Source organism: Mauremys mutica, chromosome 7, assembly GCF_020497125.1.
Source record: "Mauremys mutica isolate MM-2020 ecotype Southern chromosome 7, ASM2049712v1, whole genome shotgun sequence".
NCBI lineage: Eukaryota > Metazoa > Chordata > Testudines > Geoemydidae > Mauremys > Mauremys mutica.
Genome location: NC_059078.1, coordinates 28,424,527 through 28,439,550, shown reverse-complemented (window position 1 = coordinate 28,439,550; position 15,024 = coordinate 28,424,527). Strand labels below are relative to the sequence as shown.

Below are 15,024 nucleotides of genomic sequence, written 5' to 3'. Positions count from 1 at the left end.
GCCTACGCTTTCTCCCAAAGTCTGGCGATTCCTGTGTTTCCATGTGTCATCCCTTCTATTCCAACTCTCAGTCTCAGTTCAATACTCCACCCTCTCTTGTATTGTCATCCGTGCTAACGAGATCCACCTGCCAGCACCATGCACATAATTACTCTGCATTGGTTGCAAGATTCTAGCACCTGAGCTTATGGTGGCTCGATAGAGGAACTCTGTATTCCTATGCCGAGTGAGAAGAACTGCCCCCCCCCCCCCGTAGGGTAAAATTTACCCTATGAGTGCCAGCACAAAGCCTATGCAGCACTTAAGTCCTACATAAATTCTCAAAATATGGTTTTAGGGTAACTTAACTGTTGCATAAACAGTGGTGAGGATCTTTCCACAGGAGTGAATTTCAACTCTACAGCACAACCACCACCACCACATGCCTGCTTTATATTCAACCCTGTAAACATTCTTAACTTCCTTGCTCATTGATCAGTCTTGTAAAGTTGTCTAGTTCATCCACCGGCATTTACTACTACAGTTTTTCAATAGCTTTAACAAATTGAAACAGGAAAGATTCTTAAATCTCCAAGCAGTTGCAAAATTAGCCAAACAATCGTGTTTGGGGAGTTTCAGTTCATTTAAACTGCAAGCTGGTAGATATGCTCCATCAAAGTCTTTTACGGATACGTTTAAAAAAAAAAAAAAGTCACATACAAGCCCCTGTGCACTGAATATCTGCATTTGCTCATGCATATGAAACTGGGGTTTTGGAAGTGCTTAATAAAGTTTGGTACAGTGTTCTCTCATTCAATTAAGGCACTCTGTCATAGATAACAGACATCCCCCTCCCCACTCCAAAAATAAATCACATTTATAAACAGCAAAGCAAAAACAAAAACAATAAGACCCCAAACAAACAAGTCAACCAACCAAACAAAAGGCCATAGTCCAAGCAGAGTTTTTATGTTCCAAAAAGAGAGACAAGCCCAAGGCCCCTTGAAATCCACTATTACCAATCCATTTTGTGTAGGAGGAGCTCAGACAATCTTGTGGTAGTGGGCAGTACAAAATACTAAGAGTTATCTGTATGCTAGGCAAGATACATTATTGTAATCAAATTTTGAAGCAACTGTTATAATTTCTTCCATTGCTACAAAAGTTGTGAACCTATGAAAGGGAAATCGACGAGATTTTTTTAATCCAGGTCTAGGAATTAGAGCATTTTGCTAGAGTTCTTGCCCTCCTTTTGGTTGTATTATGTTTAAGGCCTGATCTTGTCTGCTGATCCATACATTAGCAGCAGGCTTGCATGCTACTTCCCGTGCACCATATCGGATTCAGCCTTTAGCAGTGGGTATTCCACCATATGCTACACTGCCCTGTATGACCCCTATCTTCCCCCTCTACATTCCAAAAGCACTTCTTGTGCCTCAACCCCTGCACAGCAGTAAAAGAGGGCATCCTGGGGATAACAAGTTTCCGTGTTAGGGGACAAAACAAATTCATGAGCCACTGGGCCAAACCCTGAGCTCGTCATTTAGTTTTTCCTAAGTGTTAGCTCAGGCAAATCCCGTTAACTGTAGAGGAACTCACTGCCTACAGTGGGAATTTCCTGGTTTAAAACTGAGTAAGGACCTCAGGGTCTGGCCAGCTATAGTTAGGTGGAATAAAGTAAATGACCTTCACCCCAGATCTCTTTGCAGACCACTCAGAGTTGAGAAGAATATCTTGGAAAGTTCTATTTCCATACATCCCCTGATAGTTGCATTATCCCTTTATATTTCTATATGGTACCCACCAGTGTGGTAATGGGGTGGTTGCGTCACATATGAGATGTAATGAAGGTCTATAAAATATGTTCCTCCACTATAAGCACAAATATCTGGTGTTTGTGGCCCTAGAGCCTAGTGAAATAATTGCTACCAGCAGCGGAGAAGGTAGACACAAAGTTGATAACATTTATACCAAAAGCTATAGGAGAGAAAAGCTAGGAAAAAACAGAAATCAAACAGAAATAGATGGTTCCTGAACCCTTTTACATGTGAAAGGATTCAGACATTAGCTGGTTACCAGCAAGAGGAAAAGTAGTCTGATGATGTCTCGGGGATGGAGGAAGTGGGGATTTGATAATGTGTCATCCAGCCATGCTGACAAGAGGAAGCTACAACTAATTCCTCTAGTTTGGACAGACTGAGGTGCAAGTGTGTTATTCAACACATTGTCTAGAATTATTTTACTCAAAGTAACAAGAGCATGAGAAAAAGGTAGAGAATGCCAGATATATAGATGGGGGAAAATAGAAATCATATTATAAGACAATCTGAAATGAAAAATATAATACAAATTACGTAGGGTGAAAATGTATGGTGGTAATTTTGAGTGTTTTTTCCAAACATTTTTATGCAAAAACAACCTTTAAAAGAGAGGATAGTATGCCCTTTATAGAATAAAGGGTGTTTTCTTGAGATCATTTTACTGTTACGTAGAATACTACAGGCCTGATTTTGAAAACAACAATGATGCTGCATCCACAAATAGTCCATGGGCATGAACAGTAGCGTTTAGTGTTTTAGACCTCTGACACATCCATGTGCGTACACACAAGTGATACGATCTGCAGGTACAAACCGCCCCCCTCCCTTATTTTAACTGTGCAGAATTATTAGTGTACAAACAGGTCTGTGGAGGCCAGCTTGAAGTCTCACTGAAAATGTGACCCTATGTTTTAGGAGGGTAGTGTAAAGTCATCTCTAATTCTGGTGGCCCAACTTTAGATACATAGGACTACATTTTCAAAAGTGATGTCTGCAACTTTGAATACGCACACTAGACGTTGTTACGCCAGGGGTCCCCAACGCGGTGCCCGCATCCTGGCCGGCGGTGGAGCATCCGCAGAAATGCCGCCAAATTTCTGCGGCGTTTCGGTGGCGACGCCTCTTGATGATGCTGCTTGCCACCGACAAGCGACGTCATCGAGAGGCGTTGCAGCCGAAATGCCGCAGAAATTTGGCGGCATTTCGGTGGATGATCCACCGCCGCTATGGTCCTTCGTCTGGCTCCCGCTAGACGAAAAGGTTGGGGACCACTGTGTTACGCATATAAAGACTAGGCACAAATAAAGAGATTTTGTATGCCCAGAAAATTACATGTGAAAAATTGCAGGCACACTTTGAGTTGAACTGGTCAAAAAAAATGTCTAGTTTCAAAATTTTTCAGTGCAAAACAAAGACCTTTTTTTGCAAATATTTCTTCCTCATCTCTCCCACATTCCTTAACTGCCTCTGTTTTGAGACTGATGTGAGGTATATCAAATCTTGGCACACAAAAACTTCAGTGTGTGGTAACAATGGCAGGAGCATTTATGGAACACAGGTATAAGGCTCCTCAATTTCTATTTAAGTCTGATATAATTTCCCCAGAACTAAAGCCTTTCTTTAATGGAAGATGTGGCAATAAGAGAATAATTGACTGAACCAAGGATCTCAGTTAATGGGTCACATCATGATTCCATTACACAATTTCTACTCACCATCTTTCGGATGGCTGCATTTGAATGGTTTGCTGCCGTAGAAATGAGCTCCAGCGATTCTGCAATAAAGGTAGCAGCAGTTATACATTCTTAAATCTATCAGTTAATAGCACAATTTTTATTTTCCTGATATATAAGTTTCCGCTGCGAAAGACCTGCTGAATTCTGTGCTCCCCTAAATTAAATGGAACATTTGTAAGCCTTGATACATAGAATCACATTTGCATGCTTAGCAGGCATGTAAATGATATTTCATTTTATCCTGTTCTATTTACAAGTCCAGACAAGAAGCAAAACAGCACACAAAGGGGAAAACTGACAATGTAGGAACCATTTCCCTTTCATAAAACTGTAATTTAAGTCCCAGTTAAGACCTTTTACACATGTGCTGAAGTGCTTTGCTGAATCAGGGCCTACATGCGTTGCATTTCTTGAGATGATTCCAACCTGTTGTAAATCAATAAAGGAATATTCTTTTTCCCTCCCAGCTTAATGTCATGTGGTCCTGAATCCCTAGAAAATACTCACATTTCAGACAATTTCTGTTTTCCTCCACCAAACCACCAGAAAGGTAATTTAATGTCTTGTGTCTCTGGTATAGACTATAGTATGCTGTCATTGTTTATTTGGTAAAGTTGTCCTGATTTTTAGAACTGTGATTTCCATCTAGCATAGCTTCTCTGCCATGTTCAAACAGTTAATTCAGTCTATGCATCTACAATTGTCTCATTTACTGTTAATAACATTTGAACTTTGAAGTCAAGACTACACAAGAACATGATTCCTCCCAACAACATGGTTCACATTCATGATGCAGATCATAGAAGCTACACTTACTTTCAGCATCCTTCCTGTCTGGAGACTCTTCTGGAAGTTTCTTTAGATAATCCTTTAGAAGAAGCTCATAGCGAGGAATTCTCTGCACAGGCTCAAGCATGTGATGCTGCAATGTCAGGTTCCCACACACATCCTGTTTCTGTAACTCACAGAAAACAATTATGTAAGGATTATGTTGTTTCTTTGTATGTTTTTTTCCCCAACTCAAACTGCAATAAAAAAAAAATCACATTTGCACCCACACAAATAAAGGGACACTGTCAATCTAAAATCTAGTCAGTTTTTAAGAAGTGTTTAATGTAGACAGTTGGCCCTTACTTCTCTACCAATTGTTATAAATTTACAGTCATTCTCCTGTTTTTAAATTTCTCCTGCGTTGGTGTGTACAAGACTTTTTGTGGGTCCCTTGTTAGAACTTGGCCCTAGGAGACCAAGTGGAATCAGAAATCATATGACTAATGCAATAAACACAGGGGCACAAAAATACTTCTTCTCCCTTATTAACATTTATTGTACAAACAGCACAAAGACTGAAAATAAAAGTCATTTGTATAAACTTCTAAAGCATGATACTGCATCCCTGTTTCACTTGACCAATCTGGGATTGGTTTAAAGACTGAGCATGCATATTACTTTATTAAATGGTTACTTATCAAGGCACTCATCAGGCCCCAATCATCATGGTACTTATACTATGCCAAGTATTTATATTCACAATATTCATGGTAAGGAAGTAATATACCTGTTTTACAGGTGGGCAAAGTGAGGCAGTGAAAGATTAAGTAATTGGTTCCATGGCACATGGGAAGTCTCTGGAAGAGCCATGAACTGAACCCACAACTCCTCAGTCCACAACTCCTCAATTGTAGTCTCTTAACTACAAACACATCTTTCCTCTATGGAATTACTACTTCAGCCTATCTAGTAAAATAAATCCTTTGGACCAAGTTTTGGTCAAGTCACATATTTCTGTTTGAATACTAGCATCCCCTCAACCCACCACATTAATTTCTGTATTCTATTCCTCAGCCAAAAGATGCTTGTGTCAAGTATTTCCAATATTTCTCATAAATATTACAGCTGAAGACATAATGCTGACTTGCCTGATTCTGGGAGATAATGAGACAAATGCCTGACAGAAAAATATTAGCCATCTTTCCAGTAATTCAAAGATGTAAATTTACTTTAAAAATAATCTGTCACCATGTACTGAACACAATTGCTGTTTATAGTGGCTGAGCTGAATTTATTATCCTTCAAAGTTCTACAGCATAACATTTCTCAGATGCCATGATTGGGAGGGAAAGAATTAAAGATTCCAGGAGGAGAAAAGTAAAATGGAGAATTATACTACTCCCTTATTCGCTTTTGTATCTTACTGCATCATGCATCCCCCCACAAGGATGACATGCTCTGTTGCCCTTTTGCCCAATTCCCCAACAAGCATCTTCACACCTTCTTCTATCATGCCTCCAACAGCATCTTTAAACTAGCCCTCAAAGCCAATACCCGGTCATCCTTCTAATCCTTCATTAAAATTCACTTCTACTAGGACGCCCACAGAAAACTGCCAACTGATCATGGCTAAACAAGGGGGTATTTTATATAACTCTTTTATTTATGCAAGTGTATGTGTGATAGTACATGTACACACATGATTTGCTAACTCCTGTAAGCTCAAGCACAGCTGATAGAATCTGCAATCACAAAAACCCAATTGCTTCCATTTCATGTAGACTCATTAGTGCACCAAAGTGAGCATAGACAGGTCTCAGTATATAAGAGGAAGTCAAACTTAGACTCCAGTGAAAATCAGGTGCTTTGTTTTCTCTTAATGCATATACAATTAATTAATCCATACAACCACTTCTTATGTAGTCACTTTTCCTTCTCAGTGATAGCCACCCACACACCATTTCTTCTATGTGTTCATTGCAACAAGAGGGTGAGTTGTATCTTGTTTTAGTTAGATTGTAAACTCTTAAGGGCAGGGATCATTTCTTACAATCTATTTGTATGACCCCTATTCGGAGTCAGTGGATGTTACTTTTGGACAAATCAATAATTAATGTTGAAGTGAAAATTTGAAAAATTCAACATTTGGACAAAGAATGGGGTGGGGAAGAAACTGGTGAGATTTTACATGCAAGTGTTTTGCCCAGCTCTACTGCTACAACTAAGAATAAAGCACCATGTCTCTCATCTTCAGAATCCATTTCATCTAAAAGGAAGCAGCGGGTATTTCAAAGTTCGGCGTTAAACAAATTCAAGTGAGAGCCGGGCTGCAGAATGGTGTGAAACCTGTGAATACTAAAAAAAACCTCGGCAACGGTACCAGATGTGCATGAAAAGTGAGTTCTCACAAAGCAAACAGTCTCTCTGTTAAGACAGGAGATTGTACAAATCTCCTATGACTTCAGAAAAATCAGTGTGTCATTTTGGTCAGCAATGTAAGGTTTGAGCCTGTAATAGGCATTGGGGGCACTCCACAGCTAGCAGGATTGAGCCCCAGAAATTGGATATAATGGTAACATCAGGATGTATTTATCTTTAAGGTTGCCTAAAGTAAACAATCAATAGCTTATGATCAGTTATGGCTTTTTGCAGTAAAAAAGGTCAGGTGTTTATGAGCTCAATTTAATTATTGCTAATTCCTCAACCTGAAAAACAATGCCATTCAACAATCCCTAGAGTGCTATTAACAACCTGCATGGAATTTCATAATTAAGCAATAAAACATGAGTGACAGTGCATTTCTGAAGAATTACAACACATTTCAAGTGGTGTTTTGCAAAGCAAGGCCAAAGGTCAAAGGACTAACTAACAGAAATCACATTAAACCACTGGACATTTTCTATCTGTAATTGAAGTCCCCGCCACTCTATCCCCATGGCCTCCATGGAAAGGTGGAACTAATTCTCTGTAGCAAGGTTCCTGGGTTCTTTGATGTGCTGGCATCAGAGACAGGAAATCCTATGGCAGCTTCATTTAAAATGAAAATGTCAGGTTTGAAATTAATTAAATATGAAAATAAACACAATCAGTTCAGTAGCTCATATGCTGACATTAAATCCTATTTGTTTTACGCTGTGCTGCATTTTCCATTTGTGAGAGGCTACAGGCTTTTGTACTGACCATGACAATGCGTGTCACAACAGCTATGGGGGCAAAGATAAAGGAAAAGCTGGTAAGAGGGCACCAAAGAGGCAGCTGAGATTTGCGGAACAAACATGCTGGGTAAATCCTCAGGCAATAGACCAGGGCCTATTGACATACCAGCTGGAGATCTAGCCAACAAGCTGCACATCTCTGCTAAAATAATCAGCAGTGAAATAGTTAACAGTGTTGCCATTAGATTACCACCACTGGGCTTCAGAACTGAAGCTCCAGATATAACCTCTGTGTTAAACTTACTTGTCAAGAACTCTTTTCATGGGGCAGCAGAGGATACTCATGATCGCAGATAGCTGCAGGCATGTTTTGTGGGCTCTGACAGCTAATGTGAACCATTTGTGTGGTTAGCCTGTTTGGTGATGTGACAGAGGAGACATAGCAGAATTTTAGGGAAATATACATCTCCTTGCTGCAGGAAGTAAGACAAATAATGAGTTACAGTGGGGCTTCCATATGCTTGAGAAAGGAACCTTCACTAAGGGGCCAGATGCAAACTGAAGTCAGTGGGACTGTGCCTTGGGCAACACTGCTCTGTTTTAAAGGGACAACAGATTTTTAGATCAAAATGTAAAGATCAGTTGTGCGTTGTTCTGGAGAACTGGGCTGGGAAGGTTTGGAGCATTAGGGGCAAAGTGGAAGTGAGCCGAGACAGTCTGCTAGCACAAGCAGAAAGAATCAAGGAGCCCTGCAGGGAGTACACTCCAGACCTCTCAGACAAATTACACAAGCAATGCGCCGTTTGGGGCCCATGTGCCAGAGTCTCAAATTTCAACCAAAAGGAGCACTTAGCTTTTCAGACCCTGCTCAGAATAATCAAAACCTCGCTTAGTCCAAGATTAGACAGATGACTGAGGTAAAAAAGGGCATTTGTAGTACAAGTCTGGTAGAAGGACAACTTTCCCAATTCATATTCTCCTCTCTTTCCTTCCTCTCCACCGGCTCCAGGAAGGAGCTTCTGATTCACATTGGTAGCCAGCCCTGGCCCACTTCTCCTCTTGCAGGTGGGGGGAGGGGAGGAAGAATCATGACAGCTGGGCCAGCCCTATCACCAGGACCATCCCTGCATTTCAGGCATGCAGCTGTGGTCTTTCCTCTGTGCACAGAGAGAAAGCATTAACCCTCTCCCTGCTAATCGCTGTTCTTTGCAAAGAACAGTGGATGCTCTCCCTGCACCTGCATATATGCTGGGCCTCAACTACATTCCTAACTTGGCTGACTCCAGACTCATGCAAAGAAAGCAACGGGGAAAAAAAATGTACAAAGCATATTGATGTGAGCAGAAAGGATTTCATTGTTTATTTTTCATTACAATTGACAGTTTTAGGTAAAGTCATTCTTCTGAAAAATCGTTAGCCCAAACAAGAGCTCTGTGCTACAGCATAAGCACCAGAAAATTAAATTGACTAGAAATAAAAATGAAACTGAATGCTCTACTTTCATCATCCAAGGAGAATGAGGTGCCCACTGCAAACAAGCAAAGAAAAGCAAGATACGTATTAGGCTTTACATTTTTCACTTTAAAATTAGTGTTTTATTAATAAGAAGGGAAAGGAATTTTAAAAAGATTAATTTACATGTATATTGACAGTATCCCTCTCCTATTCCTTTTTTGCCTTAGGGACAAACTCACTATTAAGTTTTTACAATAATAAAGGAGATACGTTCAGTGTTTTTAAAATCTCTGTAAACAAAGGGAATAAAACTAACGAAAATTAGAGTAACTTGGCATTATTGTTATGGCTTACAGGGAGTCCCCAAATCCTGTTGGAGAAATACTCCACCTGTGTAGTGATGTATGTCACGTGCAGAAGGAGAAGAAAGGATTTTTACTATATTTATATTTCAGATTGATAGGAACATTACCCAGCAACCCACTGTGAAGTGCCAGAACTGGAAAGGCAAAAAGAATTAAAATCCCATCAAGCTGGAGATGTAGTAAAAGGAATGGCTTTATACCTGTACATTTTGAACAACATCTTTAAATGGAGATGATCGCTGCATCCATGTGTTCACCATGTCCATTGCTCTGTCAAAGTTCTTTACATATTCTCCATACATCTTCAGAAAGGGAGCCAGTTTTTGAAGGATGTCTCCCAGCCGTGGGGTTGCATTCCTATTGCAAAGAAGGCAGATAAATGTGTCTTGAAACCCACACTATTGCAGGAGCTCACACACACACACACACACTCTCTCTCTCTCTCTCACACACACACACACACACACTCTCTCTCTCTCTCTCTCCCAATTTTAGCCTTGGTGTAGAAAGGGGCGATTCCTTTTTGACATCACTAGGGGCGCACCCAGATTTACACTAAGGCTGAATTCAGCTCTGTGAAATTTTGTTAAGAGAATAATCTATATCTTTGTCCAATAAGAAAAGTAATTTACTGAAAAGAGCCTGTGATTTTTCACAGTGATTTTTTTCCATATAGCCAAAGAACTGAAGATGCAAAGAGGCCATGTAGTTACCTTTAGGCACTCCACCTGGGGGTTACATGTTAGCACATAGGGAGGACACAGAAGCTCAGTAATACATGAAAAACTTCCCCACAAATTCACTTTCCTCACAAGTGCAAACAACAATATAGGAAACAGAATATCCTGAATAAATGCTCCCTCCATATTTTGGGCCTCTCAGGAGGCAGAGCCCAGGAAGTGGGGGCTGGAAGCAAAGTTGGATCTAGACTTTCATATCTCCTAAGTTTAAGGCTTGACAGGGGCCTGCCCAGCGCACAGAAAGAGTCAGAGCAGCCATATGGTTACTTTAACTTACAGAAACTTTCCATGCTCATTTATGGGCTGCTCTGCAGCCCAGATAGCTTGAGCACCGAGAGCTGCCAGCCTGGTCACCCTCCCTTCATCCTACCACATGCCCTTTAAACTGGGGTCACAAAGGAGCAGAGCATGTCGCAGTATCCCTCCTGGGCTGGGGAAGTTTTCAGCTAAGTTTTCATCCCCCTTATGCCACTGGAGCAGCATGAGAGGAGCCAGAATTCAGGCAAGAATGGAGGCCTAGGAGAGACGAGACCTCAGGATGTACATAGGGCTTGTTAGAAAAGATTTTATTCAGAGTCCAGGAGATGGTGTTATCCCTTATCTGTGTATTTGCATTCCTTTTGCTGGCTGCGCACACAAGGGAAGGGACAATTACAATAATGGTTAACTGGCCCAACCATCACAACGTTGGAATAAGGCTGGATTGGAAACCAGCAGATTTGGGTTCTATTTCAGTCCTATGTGACCAGTCACACTTCCTGAGCTTTAGTTTTCCCGTCTGTGACAACCCTCACCAACCTCATACAGGTATTGTAAGGCTTAAGCACAGTGACATCTTTAGATAGCTATGTGTTAATATTAGCAATCCTAGGTGGCAATCCTAGAACTGATAGATGTAGGCTGGGATTTTCCAAGGAGCCCAAAGGAAGTTCAGTGCATAAGTTTCTATGGAGATGGGTGTCTAACTCTCTTAGCCCTGGTCTACACTGAGTGGGGGAATCGACCTAAGTTACACAACTTTAGCTATATGAATAACGTAGCTGAGGTTGATGTACTTAGATCGACTTACCGTGGTGTCTTCACCGCAGTGAGTTGATTGCTGCCACTCCCCCATCGACTCTGCCTGCGCCTCTCGCGGCGCTGGAGTACAGGAGTCGACGGGAGAAGGTTCGGGGGTCGATTTATCACATCTAGACTAGATGTGATAAATTGATCCCTGCTGGATCGATCACTGCCCGCCGATCCGGCGGGTAGTGTAGACATACCCTAAGACTTTTTTGCAAATGCCAGCTCTAAGTTTCTATTCACTCTCAAAGTAGGACCTTTCTCCCAGTGGCTGTCTTGCAGGTCATGGCCATTAGGAGACAATGCCTTTTTGTCATTTCACCCCAACACTAAGCTCATAACTTTAATTTTAATCTACATTAAACTGTACTAGTCATTTAATAGCCCATGCATGCGTTTGACTTCCCAGCATCTTCTGGTGTCTAGTCTTCCTCATAGTTAGTAATGGCTATCCCCATAGTTTCTAGTCATGTTCAAATGTGGCAATCTTTTTGCTTATTCCCTCTGGTCACTGATGTACAGTATGAAAAAGAGTAGACTCAGCGGAGTAAGATGTGAACTCTGATCTTGTCTCCATCATTTCAGAGTAGATAAGCAGGTTAACTTTCGGATGACTTTATAGTTTAATATAACAACAGTGTCAGAACACACTACGCTTTCTACAGGAAGAAAAGTCTTTACAGCTAACTTGTCATCTCAAATTTAATTTTCTAGGTCTATCTTACAAATAGCCTGTCTTTCTTGCATTCCATATCTTCCGTATTTACAACTTGGTGCAATTTTCAGGGTCTAACTGGAGCATAAACACTATTAAATATTCAACAAAAACAACTGCTTATGCTTAAAGAAATACTTATGTGTGTACAATGTGGATGTTAAAATAATTATGATTATAGCAGTTTATCTTGCAGGAGACAATGCATTTGAATTTCAGAGTCAAACAAAATTTGATGTAAGGTATAAAACACTAATGGAACAGATTTGACAATAGACTAACATATTTACAGATCTACGTAACTTGTCTAGATGGCTTCATACATTGTGTGAAACTATTTCTAGCAAAAATTATATTTACAGTTAATCTTAATATAGTCACAATTTAGTTCTTAAAGAAATGGACTGATCAAATCAAGCCTTAGATATAGCATATAAAACTCTATTCCATTATAGGAGCATGCTAGCATCCTTGTATAAGTATATATGTTGATGTTTGCCACTGCCTTTCTGATTGCCTCGCAGAACCACTTGTGGGGCCAAAGTAATAAAAAAATAGTAAGTGATCTGGCTGTCTTATGGTATTGTAATACTGAAATGGTGGAAATACTGTCAAGGAGGACAGCTCTTAAGAACATAAGAACGGCCATACTGGGTCAGACCAAAGGTCCATCAAGCCCAGTGTCCTGTCCTCTGATAGTGGCCAATGGCCGGTGCTGCAAAGGGAATGAACAGACAAGGGTTGATTGGATGCCTCGTCAAGAAGCTCCTTGCAATGTTTTGGACCCATAACGCACTGTGAGACAATATTTTTTTTATTTAGGTTTGTCTTTGTATCTTGGCATGCATTAAAAAAAGGTATGATGGCCTACTGTATTATATGAGAAATAGTATATTCTTGTGTAATTAAAACCTATGTTGTAAGATTAGGCTTTCTGATCGCTAGAATGCCTGCAAACTGAATGTTTATTTGTAATACATTGGTTTACCCACCACTCTTGTGTAATTCTTTTTTGGAGCTCAGGCAGGAGAAACTGTCCATGGAAGCAATAGATGGAGGAAATATTTGAAAAGATGCCAGTTATCACTTCAGCTGGAACACCTGCTTCTGACAATTTAGTGCAAAATACCTGAATGGGGAAAAAAAAAGATATTACCAGTTACTTAACATAAATTTAAAACCTGGCATTATGTTATGAACCATATTATTTAAATGATGACTAATGTGCTTTAATATAGGATCACATGTTCTGTATTTTGGAGTGTCATTTTTGTTTTTTTCTTTGAAGCTACTTTGTTTGTCACACAGAATAATCTCATTCTCATTCAGATGAGAACATTAAACCCATTTAGGTTTAAAACTAGTTTAGTTATTTTTTGATGTGAAAGCAAGTTGAAGAAAAGCAGATTTTTTTCCTACCTGTCTTTATTAGGTCCAGGACAAAAGTACTCTGTACATGAATGAAAGTGAAAAGCACTCCCTAGATTTTCCTAAAGTCCCTGGAAATAGACCTCTGCTCATCCAAACACAACCTACCCCAAATTTCCATAGAAATCTTTAGTCCAGGGGGCAGAGTGGAAAGGGCTCTATACAAATAATGGCTTCCCTAACTGCATTCATAGCAAGAAGACAGATTTCATTAAGAAATCCAGCACACCTGACTTACCAAAGTGATTCACCATTTTTATTCCTTCTTTCTCCCACATTCATAAATTGCACAATTGCCTGGGTGACAATCATGGTCCAGACCCCTCAGTGGGAGAAGAGAAGGTTTAAACCCAAAAAATGAGCAGTCGAACCAGCTGACTGCATACTGTATTACTGTGGTATTAAATAAAAAAAAAGAATCGAGTCTGGTCTTTTATGAAAGTTTGTAGTGTTCAGAAATTGCTGCTCATTACAAGACATGTATACAGATTGTGGTTATTGAATTTACGTATTTGTGTATATAGGAAACTGTGCTCATAATCTGTGGTGCAGTTTCACCTCCACCTCACCGTAGGGTGGTGGGCAGCCAGGCAGGGAGGGGCTGCTTCCCCAATCAGATGGGACTCGCTCCATGCACCTTGCAATTATTCAGCCCAGGAAAAAAACGTTGAGGAAAAATCAAAGTAAATGGGAACAACTTGAAACTGAAAAGAAAACCCCAGGCTTTGAAAACTAAGAGAGGAGGGAATTTTCCGCACTTTGAATATCTATAGTGACTGACAGAGAGGGGCTGACGGGGGGAGATCCAGCAAACCAAACCTTCAAGCCCTTTTAAAATAGAAGGGGGCTAAAGTGAAATCTATTCAGAAACAGAGCTAAGTAGGAAGCTGTCTGTGAAATGCTGGATTCCCTCCAGAGTTAGGGGATAGCTTGGGAAACTGTTCAAAAGCAATAGGTAATCTGTACTCAAAAAGGCACTTTATCTAATATAGAAGTTGCACATCTGAGTTGGTGCCTTTATGTTTATTTTCTGTGTAACTTGTGTATGTTGGCTTCCCTTACATTTCATCTTTGAGTCTGCGTTTTTTCTACTAAACAACCCTTTTGTTTATTTTTACCCCAAGCAGGTCTCTGTTGTGCAAACTGTGTGTAGTGTGTGGGGTGGGGGTGGGGTGGGACGACTGGTTTCATGCCTTTGGGGGTGACGAACAGGAAGAGAAAAGTCAGTGTGTCTGGGAATTAAGAACTCGTGAAGGATGGGGAGCCTCAGAACTGGAAGGACTCCTGAAATCAACCGAAAAGGCGTAACTAGGCTGGCGGAAGCCAGGATGAGACCTTGGGCAGGATACTGGTATCAGGGATCTGAGCTATAACAGCACAGCATTAAAGCACACTAAGGGTATGGCTACACTTGCAAGTTGCAGCTCTGGTGGAGGCTTTCCAGCGCTGCAATTAGTAAGTGTCCACACCTGCAGGGCACATCCAGTGCTGCAACTCCCTAGCTGCAGCGCTGGCCGTACACCTGGCTCAGCATGGGGAATAAGGATTGCAGCGCTGGTCATCAAGTGTGGCCACACACCAGCGCTGTTATTGGCCTCCAGGATATAAGGATGTATCCCAGAATGCTTTTAACTAAATTACCCCCTTTGTCTTGTTATGCAGCCTCTCTTTGTTTTGTTGTGAACTCCCATTGCTACCGGAGCTGCTCTACCGGAGCTGCTTATGCTGTGATCAATCTGTATCCTCCTCCCTGCGTGATTCACAGGAGTTGAGTGTTTACTTTTTGCTTGACCAG

The 15,024-nt window shown here is 40.8% G+C and overlaps 1 protein-coding gene across 4 annotated transcripts in view; it reads right to left on the bottom strand.

Moving 5' to 3' along the window:
* FGD3 (FYVE, RhoGEF and PH domain containing 3) overlaps positions 1–15,024 on the bottom strand; it is a 184,924-nt gene that overhangs the window by 39,597 nt on the left and 130,303 nt on the right. For all 4 annotated transcript variants that reach the window (XM_045024952.1, XM_045024951.1, XM_045024953.1 and 1 more), the window contains exons 6-9: positions 12,794–12,930; positions 9,482–9,638; positions 4,352–4,490; positions 3,515–3,573 (exon numbers count right to left, since the gene is read on the bottom strand). In XM_045024952.1, the coding sequence (XP_044880887.1) occupies positions 3,515–3,573; positions 4,352–4,490; positions 9,482–9,638; positions 12,794–12,930 (492 nt within the window). The remainder of the gene's footprint in view (positions 1–3,514; positions 3,574–4,351; positions 4,491–9,481; positions 9,639–12,793; positions 12,931–15,024) is intronic.